The 22,988-nt window shown below is 43.6% G+C and overlaps 1 protein-coding gene across 4 annotated transcripts in view; it reads left to right on the plus strand.

The window, feature by feature from the left end:
* The first annotated feature begins 280 nt into the window (after window positions 1–280).
* The window catches only part of WDTC1 (WD and tetratricopeptide repeats 1), a 59,602-nt gene continuing 36,894 nt past the window's right edge, over window positions 281–22,988 (plus strand). Inside the window, exons 1-4 of one of the 4 annotated variants that reach the window (XM_072609503.1) lie at window positions 322–345; window positions 4,306–4,366; window positions 10,208–10,355; window positions 16,478–16,561. In XM_072609503.1, coding sequence (XP_072465604.1) covers window positions 10,248–10,355; window positions 16,478–16,561 — 192 coding nt within the window. In that variant the 5' untranslated portion in view covers window positions 322–345; window positions 4,306–4,366; window positions 10,208–10,247. Of the gene's footprint in view, window positions 346–601; window positions 914–4,305; window positions 4,367–10,207; window positions 10,356–16,477; window positions 16,562–22,988 lie in introns of those variants that run through there. The other 3 variants (XM_072609502.1, XM_072609505.1, XM_072609504.1) reach the window with 3 other exon arrangements.

Raw genomic sequence — 22,988 nt, forward strand, 5'->3', positions numbered from 1 at the left:
TCTTCCACCCAGTAGCGCAGAGCTCAGAGCACCGCAGGGACTTCGGAAAGGCTGGCTGCGCTAAACCAAACACGTTGGAAGGTTCCTGACCGCGGCGGCGGGGAGGACCTGCTGGGACCTCTCTGGGTGGCGGCGGGGGGCAGACCCCTAGGTGTCGCTAATGCAAACGGAGGTGCAGGGGCAGCCCGCGAGAGTCCCGAGAGCCCGGGGGAGGCGAAGAAACTACCAGTCCCGGCATGCCCTACGGGCGCATCCCGCTTCCCCCTCCCCTCCGCCCATACCCCTCAGCGGGCGCCGAAGCCCATTGGCCGCGGCCTGGCGAGGGTCGCTCCCTCCCACCAGCAGGTTAGTAGGCGCCCCCCGGCAGACGTTGACCGGGGCGGGGGGCCTCCGCCATTCTGCAAGCGGCCGCCCGCTGTCGGCGTAGCGTAGGCGCCGGCGGGGCAGCGCAGGGCGGGGGCGCAGACGGCGTGGCGCAGGCGCGCTGCGCGGCTTCGCCCGGGTCCCCAGACAGCTGGCGGAGATAAACAGAGGAGGAGGGAAGGGAAGGGAAGGAGACGAGGAGAGGGAGGGGAGTGCGTGTGTGTGCGTGTGTGTGAGGGGGTGAGGGCGGGCGGGCTCGCGTGTGTGTGCGCGCGTGTGTGCGGGAGTGTGTGCGGGAGACAGACGGTGGGAGTGGGTGCTGGGCCGGGGGCCCGCAGCCCCAGCCGGGCTGGCCGCGGGGAGCATGGGAAGGGCTTAAGGCGGCGGACCGGCCGAGCGAGCGAGCCACGGGCGGACGGACGGACGGGACGACGGGCAGCCCGCTGCCGCCGGACGGGGCCGGCCCGCCCGCTGTCCCCCGCCGCGCCGACATGGGCTCCTGAAGTTGCACCGGCCGCTCGCTGCTCAGCCCCGGGACGAGGCCTGACAGGTAAGCCCGGCCCGCTCCCCCGGCCCCGGCCCGGGCTGGACGGAGGCCTGGGGGAGAGGAGGCGCCCCCCCGACACCCCCGGAGTCCGAAGGCGGGGGAACTTGGGGGAGCGGAGAGAGCCTGGTAACCAGAGGGAGAACTTTGGGGGAGCTGAGGGGAACCTTAGCAACTAGAAGGGGGGACTTTGAGGAGGAGAGGGGAGACTTGGGGGGAAACAGAGAAAGAGCCTGGTAACCACAGGAAGAACTTTGGGGGAGCTGAGGGGGACTTTCACAACTAGAAGGGGGACTTTGGGGAGTAAAGGGGAGACTTCGGGGGAGAACAGAGAGGGGACTTTGGGGGAACAGAGAGAAAGAGCCTGGTAACCAGAGGGAAAACTTTGGGGGAGCTGAGGGGGACCTTAGCAACTAGAAGGGGGGACTTTGGGGAGGAGAGGGGAGACTTGGAGGGGAACAGAGGGGAGAATTTGGGGGAACAGAGAGAGAAAGAGCCTGGTAACCAGAGGGAAAGCTTTGGGGGAGCTGAGGGGGACCTTAGCAAGTAGAAAGAGGGACTTTCGGGAGTAAAGGGGAGACTTCGGGGAAGCAGAAGAGACCCTGGCAACCAGAAGGGGGACTTTGGGGGAGCAGAGAGAGAGCCTGATAACCAGAGGGAGAACTTTGGGGGAGCTGAGGGGGACATAAGCAACTAGAAAGGGGGACTTTGGAGAGTAGAGGGGAGACTTGAGGGGAACAGAGGGGACCCTGGCAAACAGAGGGAGGACTTTGGGGGAGCAGAGAAGCACTCTGGCAACTGAAGGGGGGACTTTGAGAAAGCAGAGAGAGAGCCTGATAACCAGAGGGAGAACTCTGAGGGAGAAAGGAGGATCTTAGCAACTAGAAGGGGAGACTTTGGAGAATAGAGGAGAGACTTGGTGGAGCAGAGGGGACCCTGGCAAACAGAGGGAGGACTTTGGGAGAAGTGAGGAGTCCTTGGGACCCAGAGTGGGAACTTGGAAGAGGAGAAGGGATCCTTGGGAAACAGAGAGGGGACTTTGGGAGAAGGGAGGGGGTCACTGGGTCCCAGATGGGATCCGTGGAAAAGAAGGGGGAAAAAATGAACTTTGTGTGGAAAAGGCTATGCTAGAACTGAGGACAGGTGTAGGGAGGACATTGGATCCAAGAAGGGAGGTTTTGAAAGGAGAGCAGGCCTTACCCATGGTAGGCACCTAATAAAAGTTTATGGACCTGAGAAGGTTGAAGGGGAAATTTTTTTTTTAATAAATTTTTCCCTGGGTTAGTTGAACCAGCACAGGACCTGGGAATTTGGGGGACCTATGTCTGTGGAATTTTGGAGACTTCCTTTGGGAAATTGGAGAAGGAGACAGAACTGAGAGAGTGGTGGAAGTCCCAGAATCACGAGACTTTGGGCAGAGTTTTTGTTTGACATCTGATCTGGCACAGAGCTCAGGAAGAGGGGGCAGGTGGAAATGCTGGGAGGGCTGCCACACTGACCTGACCCCTTCTGTTTCCTTTGCCTGTGTGTGTGCTCAAGTTCAACAGAAGTTCCCTTTAATTGTGCTTCTCTGACCCTGAACTAAAACTCTGTCCAGGTATGGTCTCAGCTGATGCTGGCCAGTGACAAAGTCACCTTTTATGTGTGAAGGTATACAGCCATCAGTTAAAACAATCTGAGGGACAGTTACTTCACAGAGGGAGAGAGTCAGCTAATTCCACTTCTTTTTTCTGAAGCAGCCTTAAGGGAGCCTCTTGCCTGTTCCTTTGAATGTACTTGGACATTGCTGGGCTGGCCCTTGGTCTAGCTTGCAGTTTCACTTATCAAACCTGCACTTTTCTTCTGGCAACTTACACGAACGTCTGCATGAGACTTAGGGCTTGATCTGGGGGACTCTGATGTTTTCTTTAGAACATCTTTGTACTTTTCACCCACTGTGCAATGATTGGGGTGGTGTTCAACTTTGCTTAAAAAAAAAAACACAACTTTGTGTCAGTAGTTTGAAATGCTCTTGCCTATTGGGAATGGTGAATGTCTGCACCAGGTGGCATAGTCGAACAGGGTAGAACTGGAGAGATAAATTGATCTCTCACGTATACAAGGTCTGAAATCTAGAGCAAAAGAAAATATTGGTCAGTGATCCCCATCTTGATCTGTAAAACCACCATGAAAATCTCTTGAGGATCAGGACATTCAAACAGGTAGAAGCCAGTAACCCTAAGTAAGTCACACTTTTCTTTGCTCTTTTGTTACCTCTCTCAGCTGGCTAATCCAGCAACTCATTAAGATGATAGGGAAGGAGTCTTTGTGACTGTATCAAATTCAATTTTATTATCTTATTGTGTGATTCTTAAAAATCACTGTTATAGAACCCATCAGGATTTTGGAGACCATCTAGTCACAATTCATTAATTTTACAAAGGAGTGAAATTCAAGGAGGGGGGAATGAGTTAGGAAAGTCAAGATTAGATCCTAGGGTTCCTGATTCTTGATCCATTCTCTAGTTCCATGACAATAGGCTGCCTCTCATGTTTGAGAGTTCAGATTAGAACTATTGTTTTTAAATTTAATAGCTAGACTCTCTTTAATTTACCATCAATTAACTGGTTCTTGTTAGACCTTTTTTAATGTTAAACATTGTAGTAGATTTTTGAAGAAAAAGTTACTGTTTTGGTGCTAGGCACTTTGATTCTGGGGTTCTTTCAGAGTAAGCAATTTCTTTTGACTTCTCCAGGAGGAGTAAGGTTAACCTGAGTTCATCTTGAAGCACTATACAGAGATGAGCATATAGAAACTGGAATAACTAAATTATTATATTTTTACCTTCTCTTGCTGCCATCCTGTGGTCTAATAGCATAGACCTGGCTTGGGGTAATCCAGAATAGCATGTTGTATATCAGCAGCATGGTTTATTGAGTAGCGTCGTGGACTTGGAGTCAGCAATTTGGATTTAAATTCTTTTTCAAGTCCTTGTAGCTCACAGTGATCATGGGCAAATCATTTAGCATCTCCCAGCCTCAGTTTCCTCACCTATAAGAATTACTCACTTCCTAAGGTTATTTTGATGAAGGCACTTTTCAAACATTAAAGTATTGCATAAACTCTAGTTAGTGACAATTTTATTATTGTGTTGATTATGACAGCTCTAACCTAAACCTGTCAGAGGACTCTAGTTTTTATTGCTAGAGGAAACTCTTAGCAGGGGTTCATTAAAAGTTGGACTGCTTTTGTGTAGTGCCGTTTTGTACAGAGGCATCTGGGAGTTATTCTTGAGTCCCTCTGACTGTCGAGGATCTTTAGTACTTTGGATGCCCATCTGCAGAAGCAAGTCCAAAGCTAAGGTTTGGTGTTTAAACTCTAAACATTGTTTTTCCTTTTCTTCTTTCTAAACTTAAAAGTTACTGTTGTGGAATAGAACACTGGAGAACGGGAGCATCGTGCATCATCAGTGGGGCCCAGGTAGGAAGAGTCTCAATGTCTGACTTTCCTCTAATGTTGACCAGTTGAATAGTTTGTCCCTATTCTGCCTTCATTCTCTGCTTTCTCAAATCACCCCTGTTTCTTTAGGCTGCTGCTTTTGATCACTTGAGAACTCCTGATTAGTATATGTTCTCCACCTTTTTTGTCTAGTCTACAGGCTTATGTACTGCTGCTACAGGATCTCCAGCTGCTGAATTTTAAAAGTATTAACAGGACTTTTGCTACCTTTGACTGAGCTATGGGTATTTAAGTTTATCTTGAAGTATGCTAGGTATGAAATGGACACCCCTTTAAGGCAGGCAGGTAGGCTTGGGGAGAGAAGAGTACTTAGTGGTTCACTGTGTATGGTGTGGTAGGGGAAGGTGAAGGAACCCCTCCTGATTTGTCCCATGTTCTTGAGTTTCAGAGTGCATTTTGTGCTATTAGTAATAGCTGTAAGCTCTACATTGGGCTTTGTGGCATTAGTGACTAATAACTTAAAAACTTGAGGGCTGAATATAGCCCTAGAACATGTCAAGTAAGTGGGAGTGTCCCACATGTGTGTAGGAGGACCTAGGCAAAGAAAATCCTTATCTCATGACTCTCTTGGAAGGGCAGTTGCAATGGGTTCTCTCCTGGTTTTGTTTCTTTATATGTCTTTAAAAAAAAGAGCAGAACTTAACAGATTGGTGCAGTTTTCCTCAAAAGGGAAGTCAGTGATAATCTGAGGTGCAAATTCTATTTTGGATAATACCTCTGAAACTTAAGAACAAGTACCTGAGAGTTTGGATTACCAGGGCTGCCACTAGATGAGGAGCAGCTTCTTGTCCCAGGACTGCGGGCACCTCTTCTGGAGCCCTGACAAGACAGTGCTGGTGCCGAGAAGGACAGCCCTGAACCGTGGTGGGGCAGGTATGGGCTGCTGAGGTCTTTGTCTTGCTTTGCTGTGCTGTCCATCTTCTGAGTTCGTCTAAACCCAGCTTTCCACTGGGCTGACAGGAACTTGCTGCTTGTAGCATGTCATTGAACTGCACTTCTGGTTGACGCTGAGCTGTTCAGGTCCTGGTGATTCTCTCTTGTTCTGGCAGAGCTGCATTTGAAACCAACCCCAGTATAAAGGAAGGGGCTTCTGTTTGTTCCCCTTGATTTTCCCAAGTCCCTCTGCCATCATGACCATGTTTAGAGGATAAAATTTCAGCTTTGGAACTTCCCAGTCACTTGTTTCAAAAACTTCTAGGAGTGGCACCTTAACTAATCCCACCGCAATGTGAGGCAAGATCTAAGAGCAGGCTGTCTTAAATGTGGTGAGAAAAGATAAAGTTATTAAATAGACATCCATTTCTGTCACCTCCTCTTACCTCCAGATAATAGAGGGGTGAAGAAAGTGGGAAGAATGGAGAAACTGTATTGAGCATTCAAAATAAAAATGCTAAGAACCTCAAGGAAAAATTCTTACAAAGAGACAAGCATCTTAAAAGTCAAATCACAGAGAAACATTTCAGGGCTGAGACAACATTGATCAGTTTTTATCAAAAGTTCTTTGGAAAGTAAAGTATTTCTTAGAATAGATGATTCTAAACAAGGGAAAAGGTTACCTAACTTATCATTGACTGAGATGAATTGGTAGCCTTAAAGGTGACATGAAAACTCTCTATAGATCCTTTGCAAATAAGACAATCTCATGTAAAATTACATAGTCTCAAAATTGAAAGGAAACCTTCCAGGTCAGTTAGTCCCTGGATAAGTATCTGTACCTGAATAAGAATTGTCTCTAAAATAACTCCTCCCCTCCAGGCAGTTATCTGGCCTCAACATGAAACAGCCCATTATTTTCCACTTTTGGAAAGCTTTAATAGTTAGAAAGTTCTTCCTTATGTCAAACCTAAATCTACCATCTTCTTCCCATTGCTTCTCCTTTTGCTGCCCGGAGCCAAGCAGAGCAAATCAATTTTTTCCCAAATGAGAACCCATCCAGAATACTTTGTAAGACAACCCTCATATTAACCTTGAATATTCTCTTTCCCAGGCTACACATAACCAATTCCTTCAACCAACTCTCCTATGGCACAATGTAGGCTTTTCACCTCCTGGTTACCCCATCCAGAAGGCCTCCATTTTGTTAAAGTCATTCCTAAAATGTGACCTCCAGAACACTGTACTTCAGATACGGTCTACCAGGGTGAAAGGGCTATTATCCATTTTGCCTTGGACATAGTGCTAAATACGCCCTAAAATGGCATTTGTGTGTTTGAGTTTACAGTCTACCACAGCCCCCTCATCTTTTCTTTAGTTGTCCAGCTGTACCCCTTGTTGCTTATCCAGAACTCCTTGGTGGTATTTGATTCCTAGCACATAAGGTTCATTTACCTTAGTAGTTATGTGCCACGTTTTGTGAAGCATGGTGCTAGGAGGGGACTTGGACATCACATAGGCTACCTCCTTCATCTTGCTAATGCAGAAACTGAAGACTGTAGAAGGAAGATGACTTTAGGCCAACAGAATAAGGAGGATATCTTAGAAGAGGTCACAGGATCAACCTTGAGTGTCCAGGCAGATGACTTTGTATTGTACTTGTCTATCACTGCTAAGAGGAAAGTTCGCCCATGGTCACATATTTAAGTGTGTTAATTATACTTACTTTTAAGTAGTAACCTGTCCCAAGTTTCTCAATATAAATCCACTTCTTTGAGGTTTATAAGCTAACATATTGGAGAATAGCTGCTCAGAGCCTTCTTATAGAAAGTACTTTGTGTATGTGAAAGCAGGCATTAATCTTTAATTAATAGTTAATAAGAGCTGACTTAACTGTTGATTTATTGATCTGTAGTACCTGAGTTTGAGAAACTTAGAAAGAAAAAAACTATTGCTTGGTAGATTTGCTATTCTCATACCTCCCCAGTATGAATTCCTGACAGTGAGATTAAATGTGAGCTGTTATAATCTCTGAATGGAAATGTATCCAGATTGTTTGTCTACAGAACTTTAGGACTCATAGAGGCTTCTCTGAGATTGAACTCAAAGAATCCTGGCTCTGCCATTACTATGTGACCTGGGGAAAGTCATTTACCTTCTCTGGGCCTCACCTTCTTATCTGTGAGATGGAGGTTAAACAAAAATGATCTTTTAAGCAGATCTTTGTCTTCAGTAAATCATTGTATGAGTCTGTAAACAAGCATTTTTGAAGCACCTACTATGAGTCAGGCCTTATGCTCATTCATTGAATGAGATAGGATTCTTTGTGAAACATATAAAAGGGAAAATGCTTCACAAATAAATAATACAAAATAGACTTCATGTACCTTGAAAGAAGTAGAGTTCTATATGAGAACTGGGAACAAAGATGATTTCTGACTATTGGGTTACTGAAGGTTTCATGGAAAAAGTAGCATCTGAGTTGAATTGGGTCTTGAAACAAGTTTAGGAAGATAACAGGAGATATCATGGAGTTTGGGAAATAGCATTCTAGGCATAGAGAATGGTGTATTAAAAAAAGCAGGAAATGAAAGGGTCTGCTGGGAACGGCAGCTTCACTTGGGATCATAGACCAGGTGAGTAAAAAGGGGTGGGAATGCCTCAGCCACTGATCCTATTGTGTCTGACTTCTTCCTTGTGTCTGACATCTCACCTTTTTATGCTTTCCAAGCATACAACCACCACCCTAGTTAAAGGCCTTCATCTCCTCTCACCTTGGACACTTCTCATTGGTTTCTGCTTCAAGTTTCTCTCCATTCCAGTCCATCCTTCACTTGACTGCCAGAGAGATTTTCCTAAAGCACAAGAACTCTGGTGACTCCATATTATTTCAAGGATCAAATTAAAAAATCCTCTGTTTTGCATTTAAAGTTCTTCATAACCAGACCCCTTCTTACCTTTCTGTTCTCCATGTACACTATGATCCAGCTACACTGGCCTCCTTGCCAGACCTAGCACATGATGTTCCATCTCCTGACTCCATGTCTGAAGTACCCTCCCTCCTCACCTCAGCCTCATAGCTTCCTCGGCTTTCTTTAAGCCTCAACTCAAATCCCATCTTCCACCAGGAAAGCAGGCCTTTCCTGGTCTTTGTCGCTGATAGGACCTTCTCTTCAATTACCTTCCATTTATGCAGCATATGCCTTACATGGTTATTTATGTGTCATCTTCTCCATTAGAGTATAAACTCTTTGAGGACAAATCTCTTCTGGGATAACTTGTCAATGTGACGCCTCAGCCACTGTTGCTCCAGAAAACTCAGCAGTTGCCTTGTTCTTGAAACGGGGATTGAAAATCTCTCCATTGATTTGGGTGATGGCACAGACTTTTGCTTATGCCTTTGGCATCACAGGCTAAAATGGTAGATGCACCTTGACAGCACTTGGCTTCTGGTCATCATTTGAGTTGAAACTTCCCCTCCAACCTAGGAAGTTGGAAGGCCTGCAGCATCTCAGGATGCTTTTTGTTCCTTGCTCTGGTGTTTGTAGGTGGTGGGGAGAGCCCCACTAGACATGTTAGTAACCTGTTTATCATCTAGTGCCTGGTACATGGTGAGCTCATAATAAGTGCATGAGAACCAGGGAAAGGACTGTAAGAGACCCCGTGGGAAGAGGAGTGACTGGCTCAGGGTCATTTCTTCAGTGGCAGGAAGATGAAAATGCCAGTGTTCAGGCTCGCATCCTTGTGTTCTTTCTCTTGCACCCCAGAGATCTCATTGGCTATTAGGCTGCACCTAGTGTCCTATCTGAATTTTCAGACAAGGCTCTCCCTGCCCATTTGTAGGTTTACCAGGCATTTAACATAGGAGAACTACATGGCATATGCAAAGATGAATGCCTCCTATGTGCCTAGCACTGAGGACAAGTCTAGACTTGTCCTTGTACATGGGTCCTGCCGGCCAAATGCTGCCAAGGTTTTCACACACACACACAGAGTCATACTCTCTTCTCTCTCCCTCTCCCCCCCCCCCTCTTCTTTTTCCTCTTTCAATATCCATTTAGTACACAAGAGCTAGTAGGCCAGTAGGACCTGTCTACCTGTCCATTGCCCCGTTGGGTAATGACTGGCCCCGGCATCATGCAGGCCATCCTGGGTCAACTTGTAGTTGTGAGAAATGCATGTAGCCTTCACACATACACATGATTTCTGACTATGTGGCCCGTAATTGGGGGCGAGATCTTGGATACCCATACTTGGAGGGAGAAGAAGAGCTAGGAGAACCTTTCTTTAGGAATGTGCTTGTTGATGCTGAGAAGTAGCATGGAAGCATGTAATATGGCTGCCTGGAGTCTTAGAACCAGCCTAAGGAGTTTAGCAGTGGAAAGGGTGGTGGCTGTTCTAGCCATTTTGCTGATTTGACTGGGGTTAGAGAAGCTTGGAGGACATGAGCTAAGGGGCAAATACTGGAGCTATCCGTCAGCTGAAGTTACTAAGCATCTACCTTTACCAGGCATTACACTAAGCGCTAGAAATATTCTGAAAGTCCCCCTGCCACAAGACCAATGCCAAACTAGAACCCAAGTTAGAAATTCAACTTTAATAGCTTAAAGCTGCACTAAGACTTTTGGAACACCTTGTGATATATTTCTGGTGAAATACCTATAACCCCTTTAGCATTTCTTCCCTTTCCTAGTGGAGTTAGTCATTGCTTTCTACCCCTATTCCCGAGGTTCTTCAGTAAACCTGCAATGGGACTCATCCAGTGTATGAGGAACAAGGCTCTACTTAGACAACAGGTCATTAGCTAGCGTGCTGTTTAAGCGACAAAGAAGGATTCTGACACCTACACACATGAATGCTCTCTACACACCCACAATCCACATGCTTTTCCCCCTGGCCAATAGTTGATGATGATTTTTTTCTTTTCAGGTAATTACATGTGTGCCCCCTGGTCCTGGGCTTGGCTGGAATGCTTGGGGGTACAGAAGATCCTTCTAGAGCCTCCCTTTTCCTACCCCATTTTGAGAAGATGGCAAAAGTCAACATAACTAGAGACCTCATTCGTAGGCAGATAAAGGTAAGCGGCTCAGGATCACCAGGTCTCAGAGACTGGGAGACTGCATCCAGTCCCTTACCCCATAGAGCCATAAGATTGTTGGAGTTGAAAGGAATGTCAGAATATGGAATGTTTAACATAGATGATCCTTTGTGATCATTTCGTTAAATCTGCTCTTTAACAGATGAGGAAACTGAGGCCTGGAGTAGTGACTCCCATGTTCCTATAGTGAGTTAATAGCAAAGCCAAAGTTCAGACACGGGCCCCCAGATTCTTAGATCAATGTTCTTTCCTCTGTGCCATACCCTCTCCCTTTCTCTTGTGGGTTTGACTTTATGGAGCCCTTCATCATGTGGCTGCTTATAACTTTGCTGCTAAATAAAGAAACCAGCCAAGTTGGTGAGAAGGGGTCTTTGGGAAGCATGTGCTGAAATGCAGTAGATGGGATTGCCTCACCAGGCTGTCATGCAGGTGAGAGGCGTCAGTCCCTATTCAGCCTCAGGAGGGTGGATCTTGATTAGACAGCTTTATTGTTGAGATAGTTGAGATAGAGTAGGACAGAATCCACTATTTTAATTACCTGTGTGGCCTCCACTGAGTTTCTTAATGTTGCCTCTCTGGGATTCAGTTTCTATTGCCTATAAAATTAGGGGGTTAACCAGATCATCTTTAGCTTTACTTCAGTGACCCTAAGGGCCTTCTTCAGGCCTCTGCCCACTTACCTTATCCGAACTTTGAGGCTTTACTTACTTTTTGTACTCAGAGAGACAGCACAATGTTGTGGATCATGCACCAGGGCCCGGGGGCTTCACAGCTCCACTGATGAGCTGTTACTTCATTTCTCTGGACTGAGGTTTACTCCAGTGTAAAATGCGGTTGTTAATACCTCTATTTAGAGGCAATGAGGTGGCTAGATTGGAGAGTTAGGGAGAACCAAGTTCACATCCAGCCTCAAAACACTTCATAGCTGGATGACCCTGGTCAAGTCACTTGAGTTCTGTTTTGTCTCAGTTTCCTCAGCTTGAAATGGAGACCATAGCAGCACCTGCCTGTCAGGACTTTGAGAAAGATCAATTGAAATAATACCCATAAAGTGCTTAGCATGGTGCCTGTAGTAGGACCTTCATTAATGCTTATTCCCTTCCCTTCCCTTCCCTGTAGTACTTCACAAGTTGGTTGAGACTCAGATGAAATAGCGTGTTGTAAAGTTCTTTACGAACACTTTGTAAACGTCAGCATTATTACGATGTCCCAGATACCCAGTGACAGAGCAGCATTTAGGGTGTAAGACAGCTCCTCACTGGCACAGGGGCCTGGGGCTAGAGGTCACAGAGGAGGGCCAGCAGGGCATAGTAGAAACACTAGAGTACTTTCTGTCAGAAGAAATAGAACCAAATTCTAGGTCTAGAGCTTAGCACAGTTCTCCTGACAGTGACTTTTGGGGTCTCAGTGTCCTTATCTGTGTTAACTGAGACAGAGTGGGATGTATGTACTAAGTGGCCATGGCCATGATCCTCTAACTTAGACCCCATCTAAGTGTAAATCCCCTTGAAAGAGGCCATCTAGGCTTCCTTTGGAGTTTCTGTAGTGCTGTACGCATTTCTTCACTCCAGTGATAAGGGTTCTCATCCCTCATTGTTAGAAAACTCTTCTTAGTCAGACTCTTCCCTAAGTGCTCCCCATTGGCTCTGGTTCTGCCCTCTGGCTCTGGAGCTGTGTTCTAGGTGTTAACCTGTCAGGTGTTTGAAGAGAGCTGCTGTAATGCACATCATGCATGCGTGTGCATGCACACACACACACACACACACACACACACACACTCACTCACTCATTGTGTCCCCTCAGGGCAGGTGCCTGCATTGTGTGTCATCTTATCATTGCCATGCTCACAACATCACTCAGTCACTCAGAGCCTCATCAGTTTCCTCCTCTGTCAAATATTGATCACTATTGTTAAGTTATTGATCTTGAGAATGAATGAGAAAGCATTTGAAAAACTCTAATGCCCCACATACTTGCATGTGGTGGCATGCCTTTACCTATCAAGTGAGGACAGTACTTCTTGTTCCTACCACAGGGCAGAATTGTTAGAATAATAATGTTCAAATACAAATTTAGCATTTAGGATGTGTCTTTATTTTCTTGGCATGGGCCCAGTTAGTGAAAGTTACAGAAAAGCAGATTTAGGCTGGTGATAAAGAGAAACATCCAGGAACTGTAAAAAGTGGCATGGGCTGCCTTGGGGAGGCAGTATGTAAGCAGCTCTCTCAACACCAGAGTTTTTCAAATGGAGACTGGATGAGCACTTGGGGGTGAAGTAGTGGACAGAAGTCCTTTCTATCCCTAAGATGCTATGATTCCCTGGTCACAGTCCTAGCCCTAGAATCTTGGTCTTGGAAGGGACCTTAGAGGTTGAAACCCAGTGAGGTTTTGACTCATCCCCAGGTCACACAGGTACTTAGCCTGCATATATTCTCTGGTATTTTTCAAGTGTTTTTTTTCCCATTAGATTCTAAGCTCTTCAGTGCAGAGAATCTATCTTCTCCTTCCCACAGTGCTTATTATGCTGGCCTGAAAATAGTGGGAGCTTAGTATGACAAGTGTGTTTAACTGAGATGAGCCTTGTGTCCTAAGAACTCCCAATTTCAAGTAAAAATCTTAAACTTATAGGTGAATGGGCATCAGCAATTACACTGGTACTTTGCTATATAGAGTCTGTCTCTGCTGTAGGATTGTATTATAACAAAATGATGAAATGCTCAGATATGGGGCCCAACTAAATGTCAGATGGAGTTCTATGCTATTGTCAAATTACGATGAGGCTCTGATATATTTGTATCACATACAGGACGTGGATATATGGGGGGTAGGAGGGTGCTTTGGGGAGTGTGGGCATCCCAGGATGAGTCTCTGCCCAGACAGTTTGGGATGCTAGGAATTCACTAAATCTCCTCTAGTTAATTAATCCAAGGAAGACTATATGGAAGAGGCAAGATTTCAAGAGTGCTGTTAGTGAAGATGAGAGCTTAGGATGGGGAGGATTAGCTAGATATACTAAGGGAATGGAACCTCCTTAGAGAAAGTCTTCAAGTGGTGCCACTGGATTAAAGAGATCGTAAGCAGGTGTTTTAGAGATGCCACAGGGATGTATTGGTAGGTAAATAGTCATGCTAATAAATATTAAGTGATTTGAAGGGGTTTTGGCACCTTTGAAAGACTAGACTTCAGGATTCTGAAAACCTGCCTTCTCAGAGTGTCCCAGAGGTGTGAGTTGATGTACATAGATAGGTATGTCTTTCTTCTCACCTGACAGAAATCTCCATAGCCTGTTCAAGCCCTAACTCTTCCTTTCCTAATGCTCCAACTCACAGTGAGGTTTATTTTTTCATTAAAAAAAGGGTGTCTTTTATGTGCTAGGCACATTGTGCTTGGTGCTGAAAGAAGGAAAAAAGTATTTGTGAACCACTTAATATGTGTAAAGCACTGTGCTTAAGGCCTGGTTTCAGCTGTGAGTCCTGGAAAGGGTGCAGAGACAAGCAGATGGGCATACCTTCTTTAATGGCACTTCCACTGATAAGATCCTCTCCATTTCTAATGTTGAACCATGTGACATGGAAAAGGATTTTGATGGAGAAAATGTTCTTTCCTGGGTCTTCAATAGTTGTGACTGCTCCCTACCTCCACTTCCTAAGCAGTTGCCATGTGTCATTGTCCTGTGGCCTTTCTTCCTGGGATGACAGGTCTGGGATTGGCTGGAATCAGGACGTGGGGACATGTGGTCTGGGTGGGACTACTCTTCCCAGGGTTTTTGGGTGATGCAAAGATGAAAAATGATGAAGTCTTTGCTGTCACAGATTTTCAAGTCATGTAGGGAAGTGAGACATATTCACAGACAGCTCTACCACAGATGAGAGAGCATAAGAAATATGCATAAGAATACGTGCATAAGAAATGAGAAGCTTTGGAAGACAGGAACCAATGCTGTGGGAAGGAAGCAGACCCAAGAGAGCACTGGACAACTGTGTAAACCTAACAGTAAACCCAAGAGCCCCTGCACAGCCTCCTTCCCTTCATGACAGAATGGGGTGTGGAGGATATAGTGAGCATGAGAGTTTTATTTGGTGTCACATGCTGGTTTTGCTAAGCTGGTTCATCTCTGTTTCCTTGGGGAAAAAACATTGCTGTCAGTTCCCAATAACTGCTTTTCCCTTAATAGAAACTTCCTTTGTAATAAAGAAATTTGTTCAGTCATTTTCAGTCTTGTCCAACTCTTTGTGACCCCATTGGGGTTTTATTGGCAAAGATACTGGAGTGGTTTGCCATTTCCTTCTCCCATTCATTTTATAGATGAGGAAACTGAGGTAGAGGGTGTGTGGTGACTTGCCCAGGGTCATACAACTAATAAGTGTCTGAGCTCAGATTTGCACTCAGATCTTTCTGACTCCAGGCCTGGTGTTCTATCCAGTGTTGCACTGCCCAATAAAAAAAAATACAATTAAATAAACAATGGAGCATTTGCCTAACAGTGTACATCTCACCCCAGATGTTATCCACTCTTTCCCACTGAAGGGAAGGAAGTGAGATTCTTCAACAGTTCTCTGGAGTCAAGATTGCTCCTTGCAGTGATTTGATTTCTTTTGTCGTCTTTGTAACAAGGGATAACTTGCTAGGTGATGGGAGGAGTAGGATATATTTGCAGATGAATGGGATATAACAACAAAAGCTTTTAAAAAACACACAACTTTTAAAAATAAAATTAAATACAAAGAAGAGGTTAGGTAAAATGGGAGGAATTACTTCTATCTGGGGGAGGAGAGAGGAGTCAGGGAAGATTTAGTGGAGTACATGGTACCTGGACCTATTTCCGACATGGGGACAAAGACAGTGAAATTGGAGAGAAAGGGCTGTGTCATGGAGTAGTGATGAGTCTGTTTTGGTTGGAGCTGTATGAGATGAGGCTGGAAAGATCATTTGGAAAGATTGTGGGATCCTTGAATATGAAGCTAAGATGTTTGCATTTTATTTGACCTCGGCAGAAGGCAACCGTTGAAAGTTTTTGAGTATGAGAATAACTTGGGCAGAATTGTGCGTTACGGAAAATGTCTAAAGGAGCAATTAGAGAAGGAGGAGACTGGAGGCAGGGCTGCCAATCAGGAGGCTGCGTCAGTCGTTCTGGGGAAAGATGAGGAAACTGAACAAGAGTGGTATCCATCGGAGTGGAAAGGAGGAAATAGATTAGAGAGACACTGTGAAAGTAGAAGTGACAGATACTGGTAACTATTTATTCCCGAGGAAGAAAGAAGAATCAGGAATGACCATGAAGTTTATAAACTGAATGATTGGGAGGACAATGGTTTACTCAACAGAACCAAGGGAGTGAGGAGGAAGAATTGGGTTTTGAAAGTATGCATTATTTTGGTTACATTGAGTATCTTCTGCAAATACCTGTAGAATTTATAGTCAGTACCTGGTTCTGATCCTTATCAGTTGTGTGACCATGAATAATTCACATAGCCTTGCTTGGCCCTCAGTTTCCTAATGTGTAAAATGGGGATATACAAAACCTATCCCAGAGGTGCTATAGCAACATGAGGAGGTTTTTTTGTTTTTTGTTTTTTTTTATGATCACTTGATTGTATATTAGCTGACCTTTTAGTAGTAAATAATACCTGGCATGGGTTTTTTTAGAGTTTTTAATAGATGTCTTTTGTTGTTGTATCATGTTGTTTCCAAATATATCCCTTCCCTAACCCAACAAACCATCTTTGGTAACAAAGCATAAAAAGAAAGGGGGAAAAGTACAACAGCAAAATAGCCAGCACTTATGTTTCATCTGACAGTCTGATGCCAAAGCAGATGACATTTCATACCTGTAGTTCTCCACCTCTGCAAAGAAGGGAGGGAAATACTTGGTATTTTTTAAGCTACTTAAAGCCATTTTAAGAGTTTTTTTCTGTGTATTGTTACTTGGAAGCTCATGATAGCCCTCTTCCCCAGTAGATCATGAGCTCCTTAGGTGCCATTCATTGTCTTCTTTTGTATTTCCTAGACTACTCAGCACGCTGTTGGATATGTAATAGATGCTTCAGGAAAGACTTGCTAAACTGAATTGATAAAACCTTGGATTAATTTCCATTTTCTAGGAGCGGGGTGCATTGAGCTTCGAGCGGCATTACCATGTCACAGACCCCTTCATCCGGCGGCTGGGCCTAGAAGCTGAGCTACAGGTAAAAGTTCAAACCACTAACATAGTTGCCAAATGGGAACCCGCTGTAGGCTGCTTAGAACACCTTTTCAGAACTGGACTTGTTTTCCCTTTAATGTCAGTTACACCTCTACCTCACTTCCTGCTCCTTTCCCCCCACCCCTCCTTGTCAATTGAACTAAAAAGGTAAAACTGCTGCAAAATCCAAATGATGGCAGAAGACAAGTACAAACTATTTCTGCATTATCTGTGTTTCATGTTCTTCTCTATTACTTGAATGAAGGACTGTTGACCGTGCAACTCTTCTCTACCTAATCCTGGATTTGGCTGTTTTATGACTTTCCATGGCTCTACATGTTTAGAATCACAGATCATTCAAGTTGTAGAGGAGCTAAGAATACAGAATGTCAGAGTTGGGAGGGGCCTTAGAGGACATTCAATCCAATTCTTTAATTTCACAGAGATTTTTATATTTCATCCTAGATATAATAGGGAGCTCCTGGAATTTATTGATTGGGTGAGTGGAAGGGTTAATTCAGCAGCTAAGTAGAGGTTAGATTGGAGTGGGGAGAGACTTTAGGCAGGCAGACTTACCGGCAGGCTGGTTGGCATGAGGTGATGAGGGCCTGCCACAGGGTGAACACCAGTGTCAGGAGAGAAACAGGCATGTTAAGAGATGTCCTGAAGGTAGAATTGCCCAAAGGAGGCGAAATGGATTTAGTCAGATTTACTCTTATGAGACCACTTTGTTGAAGTAGCCTTGTTTGATGGAAAGAGTGCTCGACAAGGAATCAGTTAACTTTTCTGACTTGAATTTCCTCATCTGTAAAACTGCAGTTATATCCTTCCTCGTCCTGTATTTCAGGGTTTGTTTTAAGGCTCAGATGAGGTCGTGGATGTGAAAATGGTGACATATTACACAGTTATAGGGTATTCTTTCAAAATCTGGTTGTTGTCTAGTAACATCCTTTTTCTTTCAAAAAGAAAAAATTCAGTTGGGCAGTATATTTCTCCTTCTCCTCTTGTCCCTCCTTTACTTTCCCAGGCTTCAGACTCTTCTGCCAGCCACAGTTTCTTTAAAATCCTGAGTAGTGGCTTTACCCCCACTAACAGCCACCAGGGCTTTCAGTGCCTGTTGGACCTGTCATTAAGCTTTGCTGGTTTACGTCTAACTCTTGAAATATTCTGCAGCCATTTTCTTCCCTATTTTAGTTTGGCCCTTCACGCACCCCTCACTTCTGGTCCTCATCCTGGTGAACCAGTCACATTGATTTTTTTGCCTGAAAACAAGAAGATTGTGAAGATTATTCAGAGCACCCACTTCTTTCCAATTAGCTCTCATCAATTTCCTTTCCCTAGGGCCTGCTGAACACTTTTACTGGTTGAGAGAGTTTTCATTTTGTCAGAAAGAGGTCTTGGAGTCAGAAGACTTGATTGCCTGTTGTCTGTCTGCCTCCTTCCTCCCCTCCCTGTCTCACCAAGGTTGGAAAGACAGTAGCACTCACCAGCTGATGGATCCCGCTGCTGCTCAGCACACAGCTTTAACCTGCTTTCTTTCCTACCTGTGCCACTCTGACCCTCCTTAGCCAAACTGGAAGCCTTCCTTCCCCACCCCCCTGCTCCCCACTCCTTAGCTCTGGTGGGCTCACCATATTAATGCCAGATTTAGTGTCGATCTCTGATCAACTCTGACCTTCCTGGAGCTTGAGAAATGTGCCAACTCCATCCTCTCTATGCCTGTACCACCTATCTTGACCAGGAGACCTGCTTTCTAATGCCAGCTCTCCCAGTTACATGACCTATGCTAGTCAAGCTTTGCTTCTCCTCTCTAAGTCTGTGTCCCCTTTTGTAAAATGGGAAATGGGGAGTAGTCCTCATTATACCTACCTTACAAGGTGACTGTGAGGATGAAATTCACTCATATACATAAAGCCCTTTACAAACCTTCAAACACTGGTGAATGGGAAGCTTTTAGGGCGGTGCAGAAATGAATGTTCTGGGGAAACAGAAGGTGACTGGGCTACCCTGAGAGGTCATCACCTGTCCAGCTCCCAAGCAGGGACTTCTGAGAGATAGCATGTGACCACTTGTCGGGTGGATTTGACATTATTTCTGCTCAGTTAAGTTGGGGTGCAGATGCCCTCTGAGATCTCTTCTAGCTTGGAGATTGTTTAAAGAAAATTGATTTGTGCTGAGCACTTGGTAGGAGCTCATCAGTTTGTATGATTTATTAGTCTTCCATTTGTCTCTAAGTTCATCTCCAAACAGGTAGCTCAAAACACCAGTTAATAATCTAGCCTAATTTCTACTTTCTGTGACTTCCCTATTTGCCTTTAGATCTCAGCGTTTGGCCATTTTGACATTTTGTTACTCTGCCTACATACTGCTACAGTTTATTCCTACATCCATAGGACTCTGTTTTTGAAAAGTTTTCAAGTCTTACTTGGATTATTTTGTTTCTTAGGCATTTTCCCCTCTGTGTTCTGCCCTATGGCCCCGAGTTTTGAAAACTTGTTGCTCTGAGGTTCATATTTTTTTTACTTTGCACATTTCTGTCCTCTTTTTAGGAATCTGAAAGCTGTCATGTGGTTGCTGCCCAAATGTTTCCACCTACCCTTTTCTCCTTATTTCAGTCCTTCCTCTTAGTGCAAACTGAATCAGAATCCTGGTTGTTTTCTCTGTACTAGAAAATTATCCCAAGCACACTCTTTCAAACCTAGTCACTCCCTTATTGTAAAACAAAACTAATTCCAGTATATAGCTTAGTAGTTATTTACCTCATTATTACCAACTCCTGATCTAAAGGCACATTGCTAAGTTCATAGAAGGTGAGACCTGAATGGGTTGAATTCAGTCCCCCATTTTTCAGAAGAGACAACTGAGACCCAACAGGAAGAAGGGCTTTGCCCATGTTCACACAGCCATTAGTGTTAACTCTTTATAGCTGGGATAGAATCCATGTTCCCAAAACTCTGTTAGTTGTTTTTCACATCCCATCATGATGCTTTAAGTTGAATTCAGAAAGACTTTTCTACCTTTCTTCCTTGATCTGGAGGACTCTTAGCACATTCATTGAATGAGAACATCATTATATTTTTCCTCTTCCATCAGACTTCCATCCGATAGGTAGATCCCTTCCTGTTTCCTGGGCCTCCAAACTTAGGTATGTATGTTATGTGTACAAGACTACCACCTTTCATTATCTTTGTGCCTCTCCAGGAATGTGTGTCCTACCTTATTATGACCCAATTATTCTGATCATTTCCCAACTGAAGAAATCTACCTGTTTCCTTCATTTTCCTGGCAGCAGGAAGACCCAGTTCAAATCTTGCTTCAGATGCTCCCTAGTGGTATGACCTTGGGCAAGTCACTTAATCTCTGTTTGCCTCAGTTGCCTCAACTGTAATATGGGAATAGTAACAGTGCCTACCTTGCAGGGTTGTTGTGAGGGTCAAATATGAGAATATTTGTGAGGTGCTTTATTTTTTTTAATTATTTTTTCCAATTACATGTAAAGACAGTTTTTAACATTTTTTAAAATTTTTGAGTTCCAAATTCTCTCCCTCCTTTCTCAGCCCCCTTGTTGAGAACGTTATCCATGTGCAACCATGTAAAACGTTTCCTTATTAGTCACATTGTGAAAGAAACATGGACCAAAAAAGAAAAGAAAAAGAAAGTAAGTTTAACAATGTACGCTTTAATCTGCATTCAGACTCCATCATCTCTTTCAAGGTGGACAGCATTTTTCATCATAAATCCTTAGGAATTGTCTTGGATCATCGTACTGCTGAGAGTAGCTGAGTCGTTCACAGTTAAGCATCCTTAGGATTTTGTTGTTACTCTGTCTAATATTGTCCTGGTTCTGCTCACTTCACTTAGCATCCGTTCATGTAAGTCTTTCTTGGTTTTTGTGAAAGCATCCTGCTCATCATTCCCTTTAGCACAATAGTATTCCATCACAATCAAACATCACAGCTTAGTCAACCATTTCCCTAATTGATGGGTGTCCGTTCTAATTCTTTGCCACCGTGAAAGACCTGCTCTAATTATTTTCATACATGCAGATCCTTTTCATTTTTTAAAAAAATCTCTTTGGGATATAGACCTGGTAGAAGTATTGCTAGATCAAAGGGCATATTTATTGCCTTTTGGGCATAATTCCAAATTGCTGTCCCCAATATTTGGAAAAGTTCACAACTCCATCAGCAGTGCTTTAGTGTCCCAATTTTCTCATATCCCTTCCACTATTTATCATTTTCCTTTTCTGTTATATTTACCAATCTTATAGGTGTGAGATGGTACCTCAGTTATTTTAATTTGCGTTTCTCTAATCGATAGTGATTTAGAGCATTTTTTCATATGACTATAGATAGCTTTGATTTCTTTCAAACACTGCCTGTTCATATCCTGTCAACAAATGACTTTTCACTTTCCAACTGCACTTTCCTGCCTCTCATTAGTTCCTGTGCTTGGAATATCTGCACCATCATCTCTCTCCAGATGGAATTCCTCCTTGTTTAAAGCCCAATTTAAATCTTGCAACCACCAGGAACTCATCCCTGCTTCCCCTTCTCTAAACTCACACATCACTTCGTACCCCTCACGTAGTTATGTTACTTTGTGTTATAGGTATCTGTATATGTATCTCATTTCCCTGCTACACTGTGAGCTCCGTGAGGTAAAGGACTTTGTCTTATCCAAACTTTGTATCTGCCCAAGCAGGGAACAAAATGCTCTGCACACTAGGACTTAATAAATGTTTGAGTATCAATCAACAAATATTTATTAAGCACATTCTGTGTGAATATAAGTGAATGACTTTAGTTTACCTTTTGACCCCTAAATAGCCATGCTATTTCTTTATGCGTCATCTTAATGAACTAACCTGATTTCTAGTAATAAAAATAATAGCCAGCCTTTGTACAGCGTTTTAAGGTTTGTGCAATGCTTTACAAATATTACCTTATTTTATATTTACCAAAGCCCTGGGAGGTAGGTGCTATTACCTCCATTTTTACAGATGAGGAAACAGAAGCAAACAGAGGTTAAGTGACTTGCCCAGAGTTATATAGCTAGTAAGTGTCTGAGACTGGACTTGAACTCATATCTTCCTGACTCCAGGTCCATTGCTGTCTACTGTGTCACCTAGCTACTTTAATAACTTTTTTCCATTTGTTTTCTAGGTCTTTTTGTGTAGTTTGAGTTCTTATTAGAGAAGAATATGGTGATCTTTCGAAGCTAATAAGAGTTTATTAAGAAAAACTAATATAAATTGACCTCACTTTTTTTCCATAAGTGTACTGGATTAGTAAGAAGCATGATGACTTAGTGGAAGTTGTAGGTAGTTGCATTATTTGGTAAAGGGAATCCCTTTATTCGCACATTCACTGGTCTTTGTCCTCTCTAGATTAGTAGAACAAGGGACTTGTGTGATGTCTCTGAGAAATAGATAATAAATGGTGGAGCTGATTGAGGAATGATTGATTGGGAGTAACTCCCAGAGTACTGTGTCTTATTTCCTTGTCAAAATGGAAGGACGTAGAGTACTGTCCTTGATTCTCAACATTTTTATCAGTGACTTGGATGAAGACCGGTATGATTATCAAATCTGTAGATAAAGCAGAACTCAAAACAGCCACGTACCAGGTGACAGTATCAAGATTTTAAATGGTCTTAACAGAGTGATATGCTAGACCCAACCCAATTTGAGATTTAACAGGAATTACCATAAAGTGTTGTATGTTAAAGTTGTACAAGGCTGAATGACCCACTTCTTGTCAGGATTGTGGTTGAGGGGATTCTTTTTTCAGGTGTGGGCTGGATTATATGACTCTAGAACCCCCTGAACCCCTTCTAGCTCAGAAGTTCTGTTTGTGTTTTTTTTCTTTTGAGAAATCTTGTAGAAGTTGTTAGCAGGCCAGAGAGGTTTAGACCAGGTTCATTAATTGAAGTCTTTTCAGTTTCCATTACAAATCTTAGTGGTATTCCTTGTATGCTAGATGTCACACCAGACCCTGTATTCTTCCTTCTTGAAGCTTGAGGTTTAAAGAGAAGGACTGTGCGAGACAAGTTTTGTTTATGGTTGGGAGAAGGTTGGCAGAAATTGACATTAAATATCCACTTACTGAATCCATAGCCCTACCTTTTTGCTTGTTGACTTCCTGGAGGAGACTGACTTGGAAAGGAGAAGAGAAATGAGTAACTTTCCTATTTTGAACTACTTCTAGACCCAGGAGTTAAGTGAACAGTTTTTGGCAGGTAGAGTCAGGTCTCATTCTAAATTTAATACTCTTTTCCTTATACCAAATTGTCTCCTAGAACTGTGTTTTTAAAACTGGCACTAGTAAATGTTATGCAGTTCACATTTAGGGTGCCTTGGAATATTTTATAAACCTAAATATTGAGTTAGTTTTCTTGGGAACAAGATCATGAAATAGAAAACATGTCTG

Source organism: Notamacropus eugenii, chromosome 5 (genome assembly GCF_028372415.1).
Source record: "Notamacropus eugenii isolate mMacEug1 chromosome 5, mMacEug1.pri_v2, whole genome shotgun sequence".
NCBI lineage: Eukaryota > Metazoa > Chordata > Mammalia > Diprotodontia > Macropodidae > Notamacropus > Notamacropus eugenii.